The 23,092-nt window shown below is 41.6% G+C and overlaps 1 protein-coding gene across 4 annotated transcripts in view; it reads right to left on the bottom strand.

The window, feature by feature from the left end:
* Positions 1-23,092, bottom strand: part of acsf3 (acyl-CoA synthetase family member 3) — a 119,054-nt gene that overhangs the window by 37,164 nt on the left and 58,798 nt on the right. The window contains exons 7-9 of one of the 4 annotated variants that reach the window (XR_009804301.1): positions 22,366-22,492; positions 21,846-21,996; positions 21,621-21,722 (exon numbers count right to left, since the gene is read on the bottom strand). Coding sequence is in view for 3 of the 4 variants with exons in the window: in XM_061887524.1 (XP_061743508.1) it covers positions 20,395-20,483; positions 22,366-22,492 (216 nt within the window). In the remaining variant the exon portion in view is untranslated. Of the gene's footprint in view, positions 1-20,328; positions 20,484-21,620; positions 21,723-21,845; positions 21,997-22,365; positions 22,493-23,092 lie in introns of those variants that run through there. The other 3 variants (XM_061887525.1, XM_061887524.1, XM_061887523.1) reach the window with 3 other exon arrangements.

The raw sequence follows: 23,092 nt of genomic DNA, 5'->3' as shown, positions 1-23,092 counted from the left end.
AAATTACCGGTATTGAAATCAGCCTCCTCCATTTTGAAAATGATGACAGGGGAAGTGTCACTCGTGACGTGACGAGTTTGACCCGGCAGTAATTCAAGGCAGGCGCATACTGTATGCCCAGCGGCAATTCAAGGAAATACAGTATATGAGAGAACATCCGAGTGAAGTCAGGGATGTTCCCCCGGTTCAGCAGAACCGATGGTGCCGGGTTCGAGCTCAGCAGATCACTTTGCAAGGAAGAGAGAGCCTTATCAGCTGGAAGAGGAGCGGTATACATTTGAGTAGTGCCTCTTTTCAGGGGGACTGTAAACACTTAGCATACATGAATATTAATGCACTACATTAAAGCCCTAAGCCAAGATGGAGGAGTTAATGAGGATAAATAACAGACAGCCAAAGTGCCGAAATCTCAGCTCTGACATTATTTATCATCCTTAACTTTTGTCACAGCTCCTTTTTTGGTAATTAATATCAGACAAAATAGCACTTTGCACTTGGATGACTGATCTAATTTGTTTAATATAATGCAATTAAAGGAGCTTGAATTGCTTTATGGTAATGCCACTGATGAGATTGCGTGCTCCCTGCCTCCTCACAAGCCGATAACAAGCTGAACTTGAGGATTGATGTCTGTCTCACATCTGAAATGCTCATGGAGCCGACTACTTGACTGCCATTTACATGCTTCACTTCTGCAGTCAAACACACAAATCTGATAGGAGATGATGACACCAGCATACAATACTCACTTGGACACCATGGGACAGGTTTTACCGCTTTGCTTTGGACTAAAACAGGGGTCGGGAACCTTTTTGGCTGAGAGAGCCAAGAAGCCAAATATTTTAAAATGTATTTCCCTAAGAGCCATATAATATTTTTTTTAACAGTGAACACAACTAAACGCGTACATTTTTAAGTAAGACCAACATTTCCAGAGTATAATAAGTCTCTTGTTCTTTGTAATAACATTGTTATTCTGAAGCTAACTGTGGAGGGGTCGTGGCCCGCGGGCCTGCAGCAATGCGGGATGTTGCCAGGACCGGCCTCGAAATCAGCGACAAGTGGGTAGATGGCCCACCTGGGCCTTTTTATCTAATCACCTGTCGCTCTGTTATAAGCAGCAGCCAGGAGGGGAGACAGGGTTGGGGCTGGAGCCAGAGCGTGAGTGAGGACGAAAGAGAAAAAGACAATTGCTGTAAAGCAACTGAGAGAAAAATAAAATAAAACAATATTGTAACCCTAAAACAGGCTGTTGGTGGTCTGAAGAACCCCCAGGAGGGCAAGCCCCACACTAACCAATAATAAATAAAATACTTCATACCATTAACGCAACTCCTTGAACATAAAAATGCATGAGAATGTTTTATATTTTGAACCTTGTTTTAAACACTGTGATTAAAAGTGGAATTATTCATTACTTATCGTGTTAAGCAATTTATCTGAGAGCCAGATGCAGTCATCAAAAGAGCCACATCTGGCTCGCGAGCCATAGGTTCCCTACCCCTGGACTAGAATATCAATTCTTCAGAGCTTCCGGGGCCAGGAGGTTGAGATCAAAACGCAAGGAAGCGGTAGATACCCCGTATCTTAGCGTGGCACATTGCACGCAAATACAACAGAGGTAGAAAACATGTCAACATTTTGTCGTTGTCATGACCCCAGGATGCAGGGATGGTGTCAGACTTTGTTGGTGACGAACCCAAAAATGCAGAGAAGGAAACAGGCATTGAATGAGGAAACGTGACTTAATTAAAATACTAGAACAAGAACAAACAAAAGGGTACTAACAAAAAGCGCGCACGAGGCGGATAACAAACTAAAAGAGCTAGCATGGTAGCTAGAAGATAACGAGCCGAGCGTGGAAGCTAGCAGGTAGCGAGCAGAAAACAGAAGTCGCTACTTGTAGTATGAAAACAAAACGGAAGCAGGGAACAAAAGACAGTAAGCTACAAACAGATACCGAGATATAGTTTACCGCTACGCTGCAATGATAAGACACGACACGACAGGAGCGACATCAAGTATTAGCGACAATAATCCAGCCGTGACCGGAGGAGAAAACAGGCTTAAATAGGTTCGGGCTGATTGACACCAGGTGTGGCCAGGTGGCAATCAGCCACAGCTGAGGGGAAACAGTGCTCAGGGAGAAAGACAGGAAACAGACAAAATAAGAGCGCTGACAGGAAATACTACACACACAGAGGAAACAAAGACAAATGCAGAGGAAAAAACTAAAACATAGCCAAACTGTCAGGGATAAACCTGACAGATGGTAGACCACGTGCGGGTTAAATGGTATTTTGTCTTTGAAGTAGCAAAGCAGGCAGCCGACCATTGGGGAAAATATACTGTAAAATTGTGGTAAGTCAGAAACGCATGCTAACACTTGCATGGAAAGCAATGCACCCGTCTCACCCGGGAAGCAAGGACGGAAAATGACTCATTCTGATTAGTGAACAGAGACCCCGGATCACTAAACATTGGCAGGTGTGTCACTTTGTGCTCAGAAGAAGACGTGTCAACTATAAATAGAAAATCACCAAACACAGGAAAAACAACACAAACGTCTCAAACTGTCATGTGGGATCATGCTATGTTGCACATGACTCATGTGTAAACAATCACATAAAAATACCTGCACCTCAAATGTAAAACATTGTTTTGTAACAGCGTATATAAACAACACCACTTGCAAAACTAGCTAGTAAAGCTAGTACAGTGTGCAAAAGTTAGCATGCTAATGTTATTGTTTTACCATGCTGTCCCGAAAAACAGCAAGTTCAATGCAGGAAATATCTTTCCACTGATACCTTCAATCCCTAAGGGGTGATGGACGGCTGGGCAGCGCTTGAAGAGCTGCAGCCTGCCACTGTAGCCCCTACTCCCTCCCCTCTGTTGCAAGTCTTGAGTTGTATGTTGTAATATGTATATAATTGCTTTGCTATAGAGTTTTTTTTCCCCATTCCAGAACGGGATCCTTGTATTTTTTTTTACTCACCCTTACCCAGCATCTACCTTTTTCCCATCTGCGTTCCTGTTCTGTAGCCCTGTACATTGTTTGTTTCTCTAATCTCGATTTGGTTTGGGCTGAAAACAAAGTTTTGTTGTACTTGTGCAATGGCAATAAAGACCATACCACACCATAAAAGCAGCAACCAGCAAAACACTCAAATGAACTTAGTATCAAACCGAAGGAGGCAACATCACACAGTAAACAACACATTCAAGTACACGTTCACACTACTACTTCTAGGGAATAATGAACAAGAAATCAATGATTAAAGTGACTAGCTAGCAAGCCTACGATACCCTGCTTGTGGACAAAGGGACTACAACCATCTGAGCACATTAAATCTTTATTAACCAGCGCTAACACAATCCAGTGAAAATATCAAACGGAGCTGCTGTCACCGCTCGCAAACTGCGTGTCTGAGCTAACAAACAGCTGAGCTAATGCTCTTAGCAACAGACACAACCTTATAAAGCAGAGGTGGGTAGAGTAGCCAGAAATTGTACTCAAGTAAGAGTACTGTTACTTTAGAGATTTATTACTCAAGTAAAAGTAAGGAGTTGTCATCCAAATATTTACTTGAGTAAAAGTAAAAAGTATATTGTGAAAAAACTACTCAAGTACTGAGTAACTGATGAGTAACCTGATTACGGCAACAAATAATGCACAAAAACATAAAAATAGCAATGAGCAAATTCAGAGCCAGGAATATCTCTTAAGCAACTAAAACAATAATATATATTAAATAATAGTACATTAAAATAATAAAAAGGCAAATTGAGCCAAAATAACTTAACAGCACCATAGGCTCAGTAGGCATTCATTGATTGATTGAAACTTGTATTAGTAGATTGCACAGTACAGTACATATTCCCTACAATTGACCACTAAATGGTAACACCCCAATAAGTTTTTTTACTTTTTTAAATCGGGTCATGTGACCGCCTGGCTCTGTTTGATTGGTCCAACGTCACCAGTGACTGCATGTGATTGGTGAAACGCAGGCATGCATAAATCCTACTTTGAAAAACCAAAACAAACATTAACAGATCGATAAAAAAAAAGTAGAGAGTAGCGAGCTGAATGTAGATAAATGGAGCGGAGTAAAAGTAGCGTTTCTTCTCTATAAATATACTCAAGTAAAAGTAAAAGTATGTTGCATAAAAACTACTCTTAGAAGTACAACTTATCCCAAAAGTTACTCAAGTAGATGTAACGGAGTAAATGTAGCGCGTTACTACCCACCTCTGTTATAAAGGCACGTACAAACACTCTGGTCTCATGAAATATCTTAACAAGATATTCATTTTTGTATAAAGTAACACAATAATTACCTCCTCTAGTTATCAGTTATATTTATTAAAGAGTAATTATGTTAGTAAGTCAACTACTTTTCTGGCAAACTAGTCACTAACTATAATTGATTGATTTTTTAAAGTAATTTTGCAATAACATGACCGAGCAATCTAGTGTCTCATTAGGCTACTGTTTGTTTAGCTGAATCAGTGCAGATCTGGGAGTATTTTGAAAGGTTTAATGGCTTAATTTATAAGCAGTCTTGAAAAAAAGTATTTAAAATGTGATTGGATTTATACACTCTTAAGAATTTTTTTTTTTTTGTTGAAAGATTTAAACCATTCATCATCACTAAGACGTTTACTGCTTGCCTCAAACTCACTTCATTTGACACTGAAGGATTTAGAGAAGAAAATATTGCCGGCAAATCATGTCTTTTTATCTGGAGGGGTCCACAAATTAAGCGTTAAACCGTGAAAGACAAAGTTGGACTTATTGGTGCATCACTAAGTACTGTATTTAATTGACATAACGGGTGCCGCGCTGCTAATGAGAAAAAAAAGATATGTTTGTTTGCAGTTGATTTCCTGCTACAAATATTAGTCTCATCAACAATTCATGTCTGCAGTTGTTTTTATGTTTTGTCTCATTATTTAGCTACAGATGTCCCTGTTGTTCAATAATGTTTACTCGCGATATCAAGATTCAGTAAATGGCGTTGAGCCTATCAGAGATTTATTCATCTAGTTCATTAATACTATTGAGGATATTTTCTTGATGATAACAAATAGCCCCAAAAACACTATAATGTTGTCATCGGTGTTGAAATAGCACTTGGTTTTCTGTTATGTTTTAGTTTCTGTTCTGAAAACCGACAACGAAAATATGGTAGATTGGACCAACAATCACAATATTTATTGCTAGGATTTTTTTTAGGTTAATTTGCACAACCAGGTCTCTGTAGTTGTATTTAGGGATAGCAACCACACAATAACACAACCACACAATAACACAAACTAATCCGATCTGTCCTTTCTTTACGTTCAGTTCCGCTCTCAAACACTACTAATATAGTAGAGAATAACTTGACTGCGTCACAGAAAGTTTCTTAAACAAATTAAATGTTCAAACAAACATTTTACAAAGTGATCACTGCAGACACGAGCATGGTCGCATTGTATTCCACAAGTTGATGAATGTGATATTTCCTCCGATGCATTTTTGTCTTTTCCCCTGTGTCACACCTGGGTGAAGTCTTGTCTGGTGTCATGTGGTCTGATCATTTCCTGTTTTATTTTGAAAGTTTAACTCTCCCTCTCGTTTCAGATCACTTGGCCTTCCTCCTGTTTCACTGGTCTGAGGTCACTCCTGATTGGCTGATTGTGCCCACCTGTGTCACCCTCCCTCATGTGTAGAAATGTCTCGTCCTCCCCTTGTCTTGTGCCAGATTGTCTCGTTACTTCCCTGCCATAGCCTCGTCCACAGCCAGGTTTCTTGTACCTTTTTGGATCCACGGGAGTAATTTGATTTGTAAGTTTTGTCAGGTAAGATTATCTTTCTAGTATCGCCTCCTTTAGAGCGGTTTTTGTTATACTTAGTAGTGTTTTGTTCATAGCCCCTTTTTTCCCTCCGTAGACGGAGCGTTTTGAGTTATTGATATTTTTGTTAGTTTAGAGCTCAGGTCAGTTGTGTTTTTATAGCCTGTTTTGTTTCTCCCGTTTTGGACCCCCTCCCTTGATCAAATACATATATTGTATTTAAATCCTGCATCTGTGTTCAGAGTCCTGTTCTGGTCGTGACACCCTGACTTTATTACCTTTATGAACCACTTCTTTCGGGACTCTACGGAAGCTCTTTCCTATCTCTATTTGAAAGATTGGCACACCCAGGAACAGAACAGCAATACAGCATTTTCTGCTCAAACTCTACACTCACTCTTACTTCTTATGCTACGCTCAAGCTGCTTGAGTTTGTTTGCAGTTGATTTCCTGCAACAAATATTAGTCTCATCTACAATTCTTATCTGCAGTTGTTTTAATGATGTCTACTTCATATTTTGTCCCATTATTTATCTATAGATGTCAGTGTTGTTCAGCAGTGTTTACTAGCGATATCAAGATTCAGTACATGCTGTTGAACCTGCCAGAGATTTATTAATCCAGTTTATTAATACTATCAATGATATTTTCTTGATGCTAACAAATAGTCCCAAAGACGCTACAACGTCGTCATCCGTGTTGAATAAGCACTTGGTTTTCCTGCGCAAAAACTAAGCTTCTAATTTCTGTTATGAAAATCGACAACGAAAATATGGTGTATTGGACCAACAATAACAATATTTAACAGGACGTCAGTTTATTTGCATAACCAGGTCTTATACTAGGTTATATTTAGGCATAGTAATCACAAAATAACACAAACTAATGCGATCAGTTGTCCTTTATTTACGTTTAGTTCTGCTCTCAAACACTACTAATATGGTAGAGAATAAACTTGACTGCGTCACAGAAAGTTTGTCCATTAAATAAAATGTTCTAACAAACATTTTACAAAGCGATCACTGCAGACACGAGCATGGTCCGATTGTATTCCACAAGACGATGTAAGTGATATTTTTATGAGCCATTTCCTTTGACGCACTTTTGTTTTTTTCCCCTGATTTTTTTACCTTTACGAAAAAATTATTTCGGGACTCTATGAAAGCTCTTTCTTATCTCCATTTGAAAGATTGGAACACCCAAGAACAGAACTTGTTGTTATGCTACGCTCAAGCTGCTTGATCATCGTGTGAATTACTTCAAAGTACTCCTAAGCTGCTACAAATGATTGGAGGATACGGGAAGAACTGTGGATCACATCGGACTGTCTACCCCGCAGTTTTTGAGGACCAGTCATAGACTATTTAGAGTGAAAAGCAAATGTTATTTTCACCCGCATACAAAACATTCTAACTTGGATTGTTACCCTTGCGTCAAAACTCTCCCGAAGGACAGTGTAGCGAAGACACAACAAACTCCCTTCTTGTCTCTCATGGACACATACCTGTTGTTGTTGACTTTGGACTAGTGACTGCACAATACATCAAGGCCACGGAACAAAGATACACTACGGGCTTACACACACACATCCACAAAAATATACGCCACATATACACACCCCACCCCCCCAACCGAACGCCCTCGGCGCAAATCCCATAGCGGTGATAGAAAATGGTCAGCGCCTGAGAGCTGCGGCCTACCACCATGATCCCAAACTCCCTTCCCTCCGTTGCTAGATATCTCGAGATGTACGCTATAATATGTCTATGTGCTTTGCTATGGAGGTTATTTCCCAATCCAGACTGGGCCCCCTTAGGAGCCCAGTCTGGATTGTATTTTTTACTCATCCTTCCCCAGCAATTACGTTTTTCCCATCTTTAATGGGGCGCCTTGTGGTGACTCATCAGTTCCTGTTCTGTAACCCTGTACACTGTTTGTTTTTGTCTAATCTTGAATGGGTTTGTGCTGAAAACAAAGTTTTGTTGTACTTGTGCAATGACAATAAAGACCTACTGTATGTGTCAGAGTGGGTTGGTGTCAAACCCCAAGATGCAGAGAAGGAGGCAGACATGGAGTGAGAAAACATGATTGTGGAGAGGCGGAGCCAACGGGCCGACAGCAGGGCAGAGCAGGGCAGAGCAGGGCACGCTGCCCTGCCCAAGATGGCGGCAATGAGGTGGAGGATGCGGTGGAGCGGAGAGGCGCGGCTTGCTGGGAGCAACGCCTCCACAATTTAAATCAGGTGCGTGGCACACACACCTGCACACAATTAACTCATCTCCTCCTGCTGTATAAAAGGGGAGAAGGAGGAGAGATCAGGGAAGGAGTTGGAGTGTCCGCAGCAGATGCAGTGCGTGAAAAGCAAGAGCGACAGAAAGCAGAAGACGACGACAACGACGACGGCGACGGCGACTGAAAAGCGACCGGCGAATAAGCAGTGGTGGAAGGAGCTGAAAAGCGATCCAAAGTGCAGCCAAGCTTTATTGCAAAATAAAGAAGTCAAACCTGCTAAAGAGATGTGGTCTGCTGAACCTGAGCGACGACAGTAAGAAACTGTCACAATGATTTAATTTAAAACACTGAGACAAAAAACAAACAAAGGGTACAAACATATAGCGCGGACGTGGGCGGATAAACAAAAAGGCATAGCGTGGAAGCTAGCAAGTATCAAGCAAGAAACAGAAGTCGAACTTATAATATGAAAACAAACTTGGAAGCAGGGAACAAAAGACAATAAGCTACAAACCACCGTCAAATATAGCTTACTGCAACGCTGCATTGACACGATATGATACCACACGACAGGTAGCAACGACAAGAACGACTATACAGAAGCGACCATACATGACAATAATCCAGTCCTGACTGGAGGAACAAAGCAGGTAAAATAGGAGCGGGCTGATTGACACCAGGTGTGGCCAGGTGCCAATCAGCCGGAGCTGAGGGGAAAACAGCAAACGGGGAAAAAAACAGGAAACAGATAAAACAAGAGCGCTGACAGGAACTAAAAACAGGAAATACTAAACACAAACAGAGGAAAAACTAAAACAGAAACAAACTGTCAGTGGCAAGCCTGACACTATCTATCTATCTATCTATCTATCTATCCATCCATCCATCCATCTATCTATTAGGCCGCGAGGAAGAAAAACGGACGTGTGGTCATATGCTACCCAGCAACAGTACCGAATTAAATTATTAGTGTAAAAAGGAGTGGGATCCTGTGTAAAATCTGACATTGGGGTAACCACAACAAACAGATGGTAGCAGGAGAGAAGAGAGAGAGTATCACTGAGAGCCGAACAGGAGCTGCAGAATATCTGCAACAACTTTGGCCGGCCTCTCAGCAGAGCCGTGACCCTGCAGACATGAAGCCCACCTTTGCTACTGATGCAAACACAAACAGCGCTCATAAATGTTTCATAAGATTGTGCTGTGTTTCTGAAGCTGCAGTCTAAAAAAATAATATTGCACCCACTTCAGGGAAGAATGCAGGCAGTTTTACAGTTTTAACATCAAAATACCTCAATCAAAGCTTAAACACGTGTCACCTGTGCAAGGAACAAATGCACAACTTCAATCTATCTCAGCTACTAAAAGGAGGATAAGTCCCACTTTGGGCTTCCTTCTGGATCCAAGGCAACAAAACGTAATAAGATCTTCCAGCACAACAAATTACATCCTGATCTGATGAAATTTGAGGGCTACACGCGCCTGAACATGTTAAATGGGATTTTCCATGTTCAATTTAAATTGCTGCCACGTGCACAAATTGGACCGGACCCAAATGGAACCTGGTTTACAGCTTGTGACTCTGCATCTCCATGCACATTTCACCCATTAGACATACATATCTTTTTTATGATGCCATTAAGATTTGGCTTTTTACCAAAACTGAATGGGAACATGCTTAAAAGAAGACAGATCCATCATAAAAAGAAACAACCCGAGGAGATAAAAGTACAGTGTTACCTCATCACACGGGTCAAGATGCGAGCTGTCTCTTGGCTTTTTGCTATGCTTTAAGTTGAGATCATACATTTGACTGATGAGCCCCCCCCCACCGATAGTGGGAGCAACGACAGTCAGAATGAAGGCCGTAAGATCAAACCCCAACAATAGCCCATCCGGGAGACTCCTGACATTCAGCGCCTCTCTCGAAAACCTCCAGGGACAAACTTTCTCCCGAAAATCTCCCGAAATTCAGGTGGAGCTGGAGGCCACGCCCCCTCTAGCTCCATGCGGACCTGAGTGACGTGTCAACAGCCTGTTTTCACATCCGCTTTCCCACAATATAAAGAGCGTGTCTGCCCAATGGTGTCATATCTGTAGAATGATCTAGGGCGAGTTCTTAGTTTCTTATGTGGGTTTATTGTTAGGCAGTTTCAAAAACGTCCTCCCAGCGCGGTAACAACACACAACAACAGCAGTCACATTTTCAACTACCATAACGCAGTTCGTCTGCCGTAAACAGCAATGTTGTGACACTCTTAAAAAGGACAATACTGCCATCTACTGTACATTTTGGGCCATGCTAGGGATATATATATATATATATATATATATATATATATATATATATATATACATATATGAAATACTTGATTTGGTAAATTCTAGCTGTAAATATACTCCTCCCCTCTACTCCACGCCCCCGCCCCACCACACAAACACCACCCCCCACCCCCCGAAATCGGAGGTCTCAAGGTTGGCATGTTTGCAATAGCCTAAAGCTCGAGAATGACATATCCTTATCCCCAGTGCTGGGAAGAAGAAGAAGAATAGGATGATGTCCATTGAATTGAAGAAATATTATCGTCAATGATTGTGTGGCCGACTTGGCGAGGCAGTTTGAGTGTGGCAAGGCTAGTCAGCAGACTCTGTGCCTTACCAAAACAAGAGCCGGCTTTTGCAACAGGAAGGGCGTTTTACTACCGAAACTTTGGACAATTATCCCTGAAAATATGGAGAAGTTTCTCACATAAACTCCTTGCCCCATGACAGTGTAGTTAAGAGTAAATGGTAAATGAATTATACTTGTGTAGCGCTTTTCTACATTCAAGGTACTCAAAGCGCTTTGTCACTATTTCCACATTCAAACACTGATGACGGGAGATGCCATGCGAGTACCCTAACAACGACCCATCAGGAGCAAGGGTGAAGTATCTTGCTCACCGTAAGGGGGAATATTCACTCATCCAGAGACAACCTGGTGGAAAACCAACGCTTGCCATCCAACCTGATGGAGCTTGAGAGGTACTGCAGAGAGCAATGGGTGGAACTGAAACAAATGCCGTGGGTGGATCTACACCTCACATCCACTAAAATGCATACTTGCCAACCTTGAAAACCTCCGATTTTGGGATGTGGGGGCGTGGTTAAGAGTCAAGTATTCATATACATGTACATGTATATATATATATATATATATATATATATATATGTATGTATATATATATATATAAATAAAATAAATACTTGAATTTCAGTGTTCATTTATTTACACATATACACACACATAACACTCATCTACTCATTGTTGAGTTAAAGCTTGAACTGTCCATCCTTGTTCTATTCTCTGTCACTATTTTTCTAACCATATGCATGTACAGTAGATGTCAGTATTGTCCTGTTTAAGAGTGTCACAACATTGCTGTTTACGGCAAACAAACTGCTTTAGGGTAGACGAAAACATGACTGCTGTTGTTGTGTGTTGTTACCGCGCTGGGAGGACGTTGATGAAACTGCCTAACAATAAACCCACATAAAAAAAAAAAAAGAACTCGCCCTCGATCATTCTACAGTTATAACGTCATTGGGTCAAAGTAAGTACAAAAACAGTACAAAATAGTATAGAAAACGTACAAAACAACGCCAGGGGGGTTGTAAATTCAAAGTAACTGAAATATAATGCAAAACAATATATATAAATAAAATAAACAAAGTGCAAAGCCATAGACTCACTCAATCTCAGTAAATAACTTAAATTTGGAACACAGCATCATCGTTTTCACAGCTTTTTGCTTGTGTTTGAATGTAGAGTTCTAAATCTTTTTTAAAGGCACAAAAACAGGTCGGGTATTGAGAAACTTACATTTATGAATATAAAACTTAGCCAATAGTATAATGAGGTTGCAAAGGTAAAATTCATTTTCAATTTTATTTTCAATACAGTGTAAAACCAAATGTATATTATTTAATATATATTATTGTTTTAGTTGCTTAAGAGATATTCCTGACTCTGAATTTGTTCATTGCTATTTTTATGTTTTTGTGCATTATTTGTTGCCGTAATCAGGTTACTCATCAGTTACTCAGTACTTGAGTAGTTTTTTCACAGCATACTTTTTACTTTTACTCAAGTAAATATTTGGGTGACTACTCCTTACTTTTACTTGAGTAATACATCTCTAAAGTAACAGTACTCTTACTTGAGTACCATTTCTGGCTACTCTACCCACCTCTGTATATCGGTATCGGTTGATATCGGAATCGGTAATTAAGAGTTGGACTAATTTGGGATATCGGATATCAGCAGAAAAGCCATTATCGGACATCTCTACTGCAAACTTGTGTCCCCTTCATATCATTAGCGTCCAAACCCACACAGATCTTGTTTTGCAGTGCGAAAGCCCAAAATGTGTAACATTGTTCACCCTCCCTTGCTTATTTCCACGTTCATCGATGTATTTAGGGCTCCATTAGCAGCCTCTTCTGCAGGCGCTGCTTGGGTCGTGTGCCACGGCAACAGATGAGCTGTCGTTAGGGGCGGCGGCGAGGACGGATGGACGGACTCGAGCAAAGAGCACAAAAAAAGGGGTGTTAAAAAAGCAAGAAAGAATCAATGTGCTTAGAGATGTTTGTGAGGTTGAGTGGAAAGAGCGAGCACTCAGGGGAAGGCGACAGCTTCCCTATAGAGCTGCCAGTCAAGCTCCACAGGCAAACTCACACTCCTGAAGACACCTCCAGCCGTCTGAGGAGTTATTGATTTAAATTCTCGCACTCTTTTCTTCTTCAATTCCATGTTTCTTTGGCCATTTCGCCTCCCTTTCTTTGTCTGTCAGTGTCTTCTCCACAAAGACGTAATATCGCTTGCCGGGTCTAGCACAAAAACAACAATTTGTCCTTTTTTCCACAGCCAATGTGTTCTTTGCTTTGATATCAACAATTCTGCTGGTTTATCCAACACAAAGCACATTTGTTTGGCTCAGAAAATAGGAGTCAGAAATGCTTTACTTCATTTGTGCACTGATGAGCAACGTTGTGCACTCAAACAATATTTCTTTCATACGCATTTCTTTCCCTGAAATTGTTTGTGGGTCTTGTTGCTACTGAGTTGTTTAAATATATTACAGTTATTTGCTTAAAACTGTTTTAAACTGCATCTCACGCTAATTTACAATGATTGTGGTATATTTAAAGGCCTACTGAAATGAGATTGTCTTATTTAAACGGGGATAGCAGCTCCATTCTATGTGTCATACGTCACCATTTCGCCATATTTTTGCTGAAAGGATTTAGTAGAGAACATCGATGATAAAGTTTGCAACTTTTGGTCTCTAATAAAAAAACCTCGCCTGTACCGGAAGTAGCAGACGATGTGGGCGTGACGTCACGGGTTGTGGAGCTCCTCACATCTGAACATTGTTTACAATCATGGCCACCAGCAGCAAGAGCGATTCGGACCGAGAAAACGACGATTTCCCCATTAATTTGAGCGAGGATGAAAGTTTTGTGGATGAGGAAAGTTAGAGTGAAGCATTAGAAAAAAAGAGAAAAAAAGGCGACAGCTGTGAGAGCGATTCAGATGTTATTAGACACATTTACTAGGATAATTCTGGAAAATCCCTTATCTGCTTATTGCAGGGGTAGGGAACCTTTTTGGTTGAGAGAGCCATGAAAGCCAAATATTTTAAAATGTATTTCCGTAAGAGCCGTATAATATTTTTAACACCGAATACATCTGTCAGCTTCAAACACTGATGACATCTATTAAACAGACAAGAAGCAAGGAATTAAACAGAGACAGGATTCAATTTAGCTCAATGTGGAGAAACCCGTAGACCTGTACCCTTGTACAATGTCGTCCCAGGCAAGAGACAAGAGAATTCTACGCCACCTCTTTTATTTGGACTTTCCCTGATTACAACAACTAAATGCGTGCATCTCTTATTCTTTTTAATAAGATTGTTATTCTGAAGCTAAGCAATAATAAATAAAATACTTTTGACATCTTGAACAGGTGCGATAGAAATGGATTCAAATGCATGAGAATGTTTTATATTTTGAACGCTATTTTTAACACTGTGATTACTAGCGGAATTACTAATTACTAATCGTGTTAAGCAACATCAACTAAGATTTATCTGAGAGCCAGATGCAGTCATCAAAATAGCCACATCTGGCTCTAGAGCCAAAGGTTCCCTACCCCTGGCTTATTGTGTTACTAGTGTTTTAGTGAGATTATAAAGTCATACCTAAAAGTCAGAGGGCTGCGGTGACCGCCAGTGTCTCTGATGGAAGCCATTGAGGAGCAAAGAAAGTCAAAGCTGCCTTTTCGACAGCTGCAGGAGGACGCAAACTCCGCTCAAGTCTCCGGTAAAAGCCGACTTAATATCACAATTTTCTCATCCGAAAACTTGCTGGTTGACATGTGGTAGAGAAACATGTTCGCTTGACCGCTCTGTTCCATATTAAAGCTTCACAACAAACAAAGAAACACCGGCTGTGTTTGTTTTGCTAACGGCAGCTGCAATCCACCGCTTTCCACCAACAGCATTCTTCTTTGACGTCTCCATTATTAATTGAACAAATTGCAAAAGATTCAGTAACACAGATGTCCAAAATACTGTGTAATTATGTGATGAAAAGAGACAACTTTTAGCCGTCTGTGGTGCTGTGATAAAATGTCCGCTCCACCAATAATGTCACACGCACGCATCAACAAAAGCGTCATCATTCCGCGACGTTTTCAACAATAAACTCCCGGGAAATTTAAAATTGCAGTTTAGTAAAGTAAAGCGGCCGTATTGGCTTGTGTTGCAGTGTTAATATTTCATCATTGATATATAAACTATCAGACTGCGTGGTCGCTAGTAGTGGCTTTCAGTAGGACTTTAATTTGCATCTCACGCTAATTTACAATGATTGTGGTTTATTTAATCCCTTGCTGTCATTCAAGTACACTAGCACAGTGGTTCTCAAATGGGGGTACGCGTACCCCTGGGGGTACTTGAAGGTATGCCAAGGGGTACGTGAGATCTTTTAAAATTATTCTAAAAATAGAAACAATTCAAAAATCCTTTATAAATATATTTATTGAACAATGCTTTAACAAAATATGAATGTAAGTTCATAAAGTGTGAAAAGAAATACAACAATGCAATATTCAGTGTTGACAGCTGGATTTTTTGTGGACATGTTCCATAAATATTGATGTTAAAGATTTCTTTTTTTGTGAAGAAATGTTTAGAAGTAAGTTGATGAATCCAGATGGATCTCTATTACAATCCCCAAAGAGGACACTTTAAGTTGATGATTACTTCTATGTGGAGAAATATTTATTTATAATTGAATCCCTTGTTTAGTTTTCAACGAGTTTTTTGTTATTTTCATACCTTTTTTTCCAAATAGTTGAAGAAAGACCACTACAAATGAGCAATATTTTGCACAATTTAATAAATCAGAAACTGATGACATAGTGCTGTATTTTACTTTTTTATCTCTTTTTTTCAATCAAAAATGCTTTGCTCTGATTAGGGGGTACTTGAATTAAAAACATGTTCACAGGGGGTACATCACTGAAAAAAGGTTGAGAACCACTGCACTAGTACCTCAACTTAAGAGCCTTTTTTGTTTTTGTTTTACCAAGCTCTCATACCAAAAACTATAAAAATGGGACCCATTACCTCCCTGCTTGGCACTCAGAACCCCATGTCTAGCATTAAAAGATTACAGTTGGTACAAAATGCGGCTGCTAGACTTTTGACAAGAACAAGAAAGTTTGATCATATTACGCCTGTACTGTATATACCTTTATATACATATATACATACATATATACTGTATATACCTTTATAATCATATATACATACATATATACCTATACTGTATATACCTTTATATACATATATACATACATATATACCTATACTGTATATACCTTTATATACATATATACATACATATATACCTATACTATATACCTTTATATACATATATACATACATATATACCTATACTGTATATACCTTGATATACATATATACATACATATATACCTATACTGTATATACCTTTATATACATATATACATACATATATACCTATACTGTATATACCTTTATATACATACATATATACCTATACTGTATATACCTTTATATACATATATACCTATACTGTATATACCTTTATATACATATATACATACATATATACCTATACTACATATACCTTTATATACATATATACATACATATATACCTATACTGTATATACCTTTATATACATATATATATACCTATACTGTATATACCTTTATACAGTATAGGTATATATGTATGTATATATGTATATAAAGGTATATATCGGTTCGCAGCCGAGTGTGAAGCGACCGGAATGAGAATCAGCACCTCCAAGTCCGAGTCCATGGTTCTCGCCCGGAAAAGGGTGGAGTGCCATCTCTGGGTTGGGGAGATCTTGCCCCAAGTGGAGGAGTTCAAGTACCTAGGAGTCTTGTTCACGAGTGAGGGAAAAGTGGATGGTGAGATCGACAGGCGGATCGGTGCGGCGTCTTCAGTAATGCGGACGTTGTACCGATACGTTGTGGTGAAGAAGGAGCTGAGCCGGAAGGCAAAGCTCTCAATTTACCGGTCGATCTACGTTCCCATCCTCACCTATGGTCATGAGCTTTGGGTCATGACCGAAAGGACAAGATCACGGGTACAAGCGGCCCAAATGAGTTTGGGTCTCTCCCTTAGAGATAGGGTGAGAAGCTCTGCCATCCGGGAGGAACTCAAAGTAAAGCCGCTGCTCCTCCACATGGAGAGGAGCCAGATGAGGTGGTTCGGGCATCTGGTCAGGATGCCACATGTCCAACCGGTAGGAGGCCACGGGGAAGACCCAGGACACGTTTGGAAGACTATGTCAACCGGCTGGCCTGGGAAGGCCTCGGGATCCCCCGGGAAGAGCTAGACGAAGTGGCTGGGGAGAGGGAAGTCTGGGTTTCCCTGCTTAGGCTGTTGCCCCCCCGACCCGACCTCGGATAAGCGGAAGATGATGGATGGATGGATGGATGGATATATACCTTTATATACATATATACATACATATATACCTATACTGTATATACCTTTATATACATACATATATACCTATACTGTATATACCTTTATATACATATATACATACATATATACCTATACTGTATATACCTTTATATACATATATACATACATATATACCTATACTGTATATACCTTTATATACATATATACATACATATATACCTATACTGGCTCACCTGCACTGGCTTCCTGTGCACTTAAGATGTGACTTTAAGGTTTTACTACTTACGTATAAAATACTACACGGTCTAGCTCCATCCTATCTTGCCGATTGTATTGTACCATATGTCCCGGCAAGAAATCTGCTTTCAAAGGACTCCGGCTTATTAGTGATTCCTAGAGCCCAAAAAAAGTCTGCGGGCTATAGAGCGTTTTCCGTTCGGGCTCCAGTACTCTGGAATGCCCTCCCAGTAACAGTTCGAGATGCTACCTCAGTAGAAGCATTTAAGTCTCACCTTAAAACTCATTTGTATACTCTAGCCTTTAAATAGACTCCCTTTTTAGACCAGTTGATCTGCTGCTTCTTTTCTTTTTCTCCTCTGTCCCCCCTTCCCTTGTGGAGGGGGTCCGGTCTGGTGGCCCTGGATGAAGTACTGGCTGTCCAGAGTCGGGACCCAGGATGGACCGCTCGCCTGTGTATCGGTTGGGGACATCTCTACGCTGCTGATCCGCCTCCGCTTGAGATGGTTTCCTGTGGACGGGACTCTCGCTGCTGTCTTGGATCCGCTTTGAACTGAACTCTCGCGGCTGTGTTGGAGCCACTATGGATTGAACTTTCACAGTATCATGTTAGACCCGCTCCACATCCATTGCTTTCGGTCCCCTAGAGGGGAGGTCCTCTCCAAGGTTTCTCATAGTCATCATTGTCACTGGCGTCTCAATGGGTGTGAGTTCTCCTTGCCCTTATGTGGGTTCTTCCGAGGATGTTGTAGTCGTAGTGGTTTGTACAGTCCTTTGAGACATTTGTGATTTAGGGCTATATAAATAAACATTGATTGATTGATTGATTGATTGAAGGGTTGGAATTGATGATTCCCGAGCGCGGCCACCGCTGCTGCTCACTGCTCCCCTCACCTCCCTTGGGGTGGAACAAGGGGCCATTTCACCACAACTAGTGTGTGTGTGACTATCAGTGGTACTTTAACTCTAACTTTTTAACTTGAACTCAAATCAACCCCCCTACTGAAATTAATTGAAATCCAGCTAATTGATGCTTGTCCCCAAAAATCCAGGAAAAGGATCCAGCTCAGCCGTGACCCCAATGAGAACAAGGACTAAAGAACATTTTGAAGCTGATAAACTGGTGTAGAAAGTGTTAATATTTCCGGACCAGACTTTTTAATCCATGTCAAATGCTTCTATTTGATGTTTGGAGTGATCCAAAGCTGTGACAAAGGCCCCCACACTGGTGGAGTGGCTGTGGCCTGACAGCAGATGATGCTTACGATACATCAAAAAACACTTTTCAGGCAGGTGTCAGGTGAGCAGGGCAGCAGCGAGCATCGCTCAGTTATTCTCCCTGACCTGGCGGCCAAAACCTGGACGGCGTGGGAAAGGCGAGAAAGTAAACGCTGAGGGTGCCAAGCGATGAGCCGAGAGAGTCAGAGATGTGCAAGAACCAAACAGAACACAGGTGATCTGGGAACTGAGGGAGCCAGTGTGAAGATGTGAGAAGGAGGTCTTAAGCCAGTGTGTCAAAGATGTGAGAAGGAGGTCTTAAGCCAGGGTGAAGATGTGAGAAGGAGGTCTTAAGCCAGGGTGAAGATGTGAGAAGGAGGTCTTAAGCCAGGGTGTCAAAGATGTGAGAAGGAGGTCTTAAGCCAGGGTGAAGATGTGAGAAGGAGGTCTTAAGCCAGGGTGTCAAAGATGTGAGAAGGAGGTCTTAAACCAGGGTGTCAAACTCCTTTTAGATCGGGGGCCACATGGAGACAAATCTACTCCCAAGTGGGCCGGACTGGTAAAATCACGGCAGGATGACTTAAAAATAAAGACAACTTCTGATTGTTTTCTTTGTTTAAAAATAGAATAACAAATAATAATTTTGTATTTTTTTTACACTTACATGTTGCGGTTAATAGTATTCTATATTTATTTGTCAATATTTATACTTTGTGAATAATTGATGTAATAATGTTCGTCAGTCAACTCATTGGTGTTGATTTTCAATCCATCAATATAAATAACTAACATCAAAATCAACTTACGGGATGTTATTTATGTAGTTTGCTCATTTTCCTCGACTGGTGCACTAACATCATGTGGTTTATTTTTTTTTTTTTTACATACCTTATTTTCTTAAATTGCCACCGAGGCGCTAATTAATGTAAAACCTCTTCTCACTCCTGCGCTTACCAAAGGCATGCGGTAAAAGTCAGCATGCGCTAATTATTTTAAAACCTCTTCTCACTCCGGCACTTACCAAAGGCATGCTGTAAAAATTTGAGTGTGATGTAAGGATACCATCATGAAAAGCACATTTAATTAAAAAAAAAAAAAACGTTATTATGGTCTTACCTTTACTTATAAATGAAATCCATGCCAGCTCCTTCTGATCAAAAGCATCGATAACTTGTTTATAGAAGTCTTCCTTATCTTTCTTCAGTTTTAAAAGTCTCTCTGTCTCGATGGAGATCTTCCTTTATTACCTCCTGCTTTGATTGAAAGTCCAGTTTAGAAAACTGCTATCAGACCGCTGCTATCAGTTAGCTCGGTTCCTCAAGTGCAGGCGACGACAGAATTATCCTCGGTCAACTCCCCCTCCCGTTCTGCTCCATGGGTGATCTCTTTATCCCACCACTGCCACCATGAAGTGTTATTGTATAAATAATACACTGGGTATTTAGGACTGGAACATGCTTTGTTTCAGCCCAGTTGTTTACATAGCCAGCATAGGTGTTACATCCTAAAAGGTCCGTCGTGCACCCGCCGTGTCATATCCATCCCAGCACAATTCACGTCACTCATTGTCACTTCTTCTGCAGTCGAGTAGTCGCAAGAAGGATCGCTAGCGCCCTCTACCACCAGGAGGCGGGAGTCATTTAATGACTCCTATTTGACACACACTGCTACTATGGTATTGTGACGGTCTCAAGCCGTCATCTTGCGGGTTCCCAGGACCGCCAAGGAAGGACATGGCTTGAGCAGTTTGACTTTGTTTATTTTTCAATAAAACCTCAGTCCACGTCGCTCCTCCGCTCCTCCTCTACGCTCGCTCGCCGACGCCGCCTCCTCGCTGGGCTCCAGCATGACCTGCCTGTCTGTCGGACCGTCGGCTCCAGCTCTCCACAGGTACTGGTATATTAATAAAACATAGCTGCTAACATTGCTTTTTGCATTTTTGGTCCAATATGGCTCTTTCAACGTTTTGGGTTGCCAACCCCTGTTCTGTGTTTCTGTCGGTCATTGTCAGCTTCTTTGTTAAGTCTTTTAGAAAACGGCTTTCTCGTGTTTGAACATATTTTGGAATTCGTAATGATCTACCAATTCTGTTCATAACTTTTATGGATAGAATTTCTAGGCGCAGTCAAGGCGTTGAGGGGTTCCGGTTTGGTGACCGCAGGATTAGGTCTCTGCTTTTTGCAGATGATGTGGTCCTGATGGCTTCATCTGGCCGGGATCTTCAGCTCTCACTGGATCGGTTCGCAGCCGAGTGTGAAGCGACCGAAATGAGAATCAGCACCTCCAAGTCCGAGTCCATGGTTCTCGCCCGGAAAAGGGTGGAGTGCCATCTCCGGGTTGGGGAGGAGACTCTGCCCCAAGTGGAGGAGTTCAAGTACCTGGGAGTCTTGTTCACGAGTGAGGGAAGAGTGGATCGTGAGATCGACAGGCGGATCGGTGCGGCGTCTTCAGTAATGCGGACGTTGTACCGATCCGTTGTGGTGAAGAAGGAGCTGAGCCGGAAGGCAAAGCTCTCAATTTACCGTGTGGCAGGTCTCTCCCTTAGAGATAGGGTGAGAAGCTCTGCCATCCGGGAGGAACTCAAAGTAAAGCCGCTGCTCCTCCACATGGAGAGGAGCCAGATGAGGTGGTTCGGGCATCTGGTCAGGATGCCACCCGAACGCCTCCCTAGGGAGGTGTTTAGGGCACGTCCAACCGGTAGGAGGCCACGGGGAAGACCCAGGACACGTTGGGAAGACTATGTCTCCCGGCTGGCCTGGGAACGCCTCGGGATCCCCCGGGAAGAGCTAGACGAAGTGGCTGGGGAGAGGGAAGTCTGGGTTTCCCTGCTTAGGCTGCTGCCCCCGCGACCCGACCTCGGATAAGCGGAAGTAGATGGATGGATGGATGGATAATGATCTACCTGTGCGTGACTAGCTGCTCTGACATACATTTTTAAAACTTTTCGAGGTGGTCCGTGTTTGAGTCCACCTGACACTTTGTGTGTGTGTGTGTGTGTGTGTGTGTGTGTGTGTGGCGTGAGGTACTGACCAGTCTGTGGGGAGCTGATTCCTCAGGCTGTCATGTGGCGTCCAGTGGCTGTAATGGAGTGTGACAGCAGCGTGCTGTGCTCTGGATATCTGTGCTTCCAGGCTGCAAAGCCAATTAAACACATTTTGCTCTGCTCTCCTCTCTCCATCACTTCTTCATTGCTGCTTTCCAGCTCCATCCATCCATTCCACTTCCCTCACCTTGTCCTTGCAAAACCTTTCTCACCTGCTCCATCAGCACAACTCCGGGGCTCATCTTCCAGTTCTGTGCTTCCGGCTCCTTCTTTCCTGTCATCTACATGACAATGCTAAGATTGCCTCGGCCCTCCCTGCCATCCCGCCGGCTTTGCAGCAAAGTTCGAGGAAGAATTGCTCGGCTGCAGGCGGAGACTGACGAAAGCTTCGCTCAGTGTGCTGATACACATTTACGCTCAAGCCTGCTAATGCGAGTGCGACACAGAGGACGACCAGCTAAGCAATACTCAGTTCCTCGAGACTCAAAGCAGTCGCAGCCACTTTGCAGAGAAAGCACTAAAAGCACAGTCCATTTAACACAAATCCCCGTTTTTTTTTGGGTTTTTTTAAGTGTCTAAAATCATTCAACTGCAGATATGAATCCCTCTGACATTACAACTAATGCAGTTAGTCTGGGAATTCACTCCCGTCAAGGGAATGTGTGTGTGTGTGTTTGAGCATAAGACACTTAAAACCACGGAGGAAGAGGCAGAAATAGAAGTGCTTGGTACCTGTCTTGAACCAGCCGTCATCAGTAAAAGACTCTTTGGTCTCCTGAGGTTTGTTCCAGTACTCCTTAAAGACAGATGGACCACGGACCAGGAGCTCGCCTGCCTTCCCCTCCAGACCTGGCCTTATCTTTGACATTGAGAGAGGAAAATGGAGCCAGACACATTAATCGTCTTTTGGACAACTAAGTGACACACACTTGAATGTGTTGTCCTTACACAGCTTGAATTTATACTGGGGTTTAACCTCATGGAGGGATACAGCTTTTTATATCTGCTGTATAATTACAATATTGCTGTATACAAGTGAAACTGGAAACATTTGAATATTGTGCAAAGGTGCGTTTAGTCAAGCAATTAGATTTACAAGGTGGAACTAATAGATGACATAGACCAGGACTATTCAACAACATAATGAAGAGGGGCGCTGTTTCAAGAACTCAAAGCAGGTTATATTTTTTGGAGACTGCATTTACTTATTTACAAAGTAAGCACATCAGCTTCCACACTGCACTGACAATAAATTATTTATTTGGAAGTCACTACTCATTTACAGCATGTGCAGCTGGACAGATAGTTAACAGCATGAAGAAACAAAAGCTAAGTTTTCTTTATAGTTGATGTTCCTTCTTTTGAATTATTTATATTATTTATTTATATATATATTCATATACTTATATACATATTAGGGGTGTGGGGAAAAAATCGATTCGAATACAAGTCGCGATTC

This window comes from Nerophis ophidion, linkage group LG25, assembly GCF_033978795.1.
Source record: "Nerophis ophidion isolate RoL-2023_Sa linkage group LG25, RoL_Noph_v1.0, whole genome shotgun sequence".
Lineage (NCBI taxonomy): Eukaryota > Metazoa > Chordata > Actinopteri > Syngnathiformes > Syngnathidae > Nerophis > Nerophis ophidion.
Note: the sequence above shows the minus strand (reverse complement) of the source record. Positions and strands in the feature narration are given on the sequence as shown.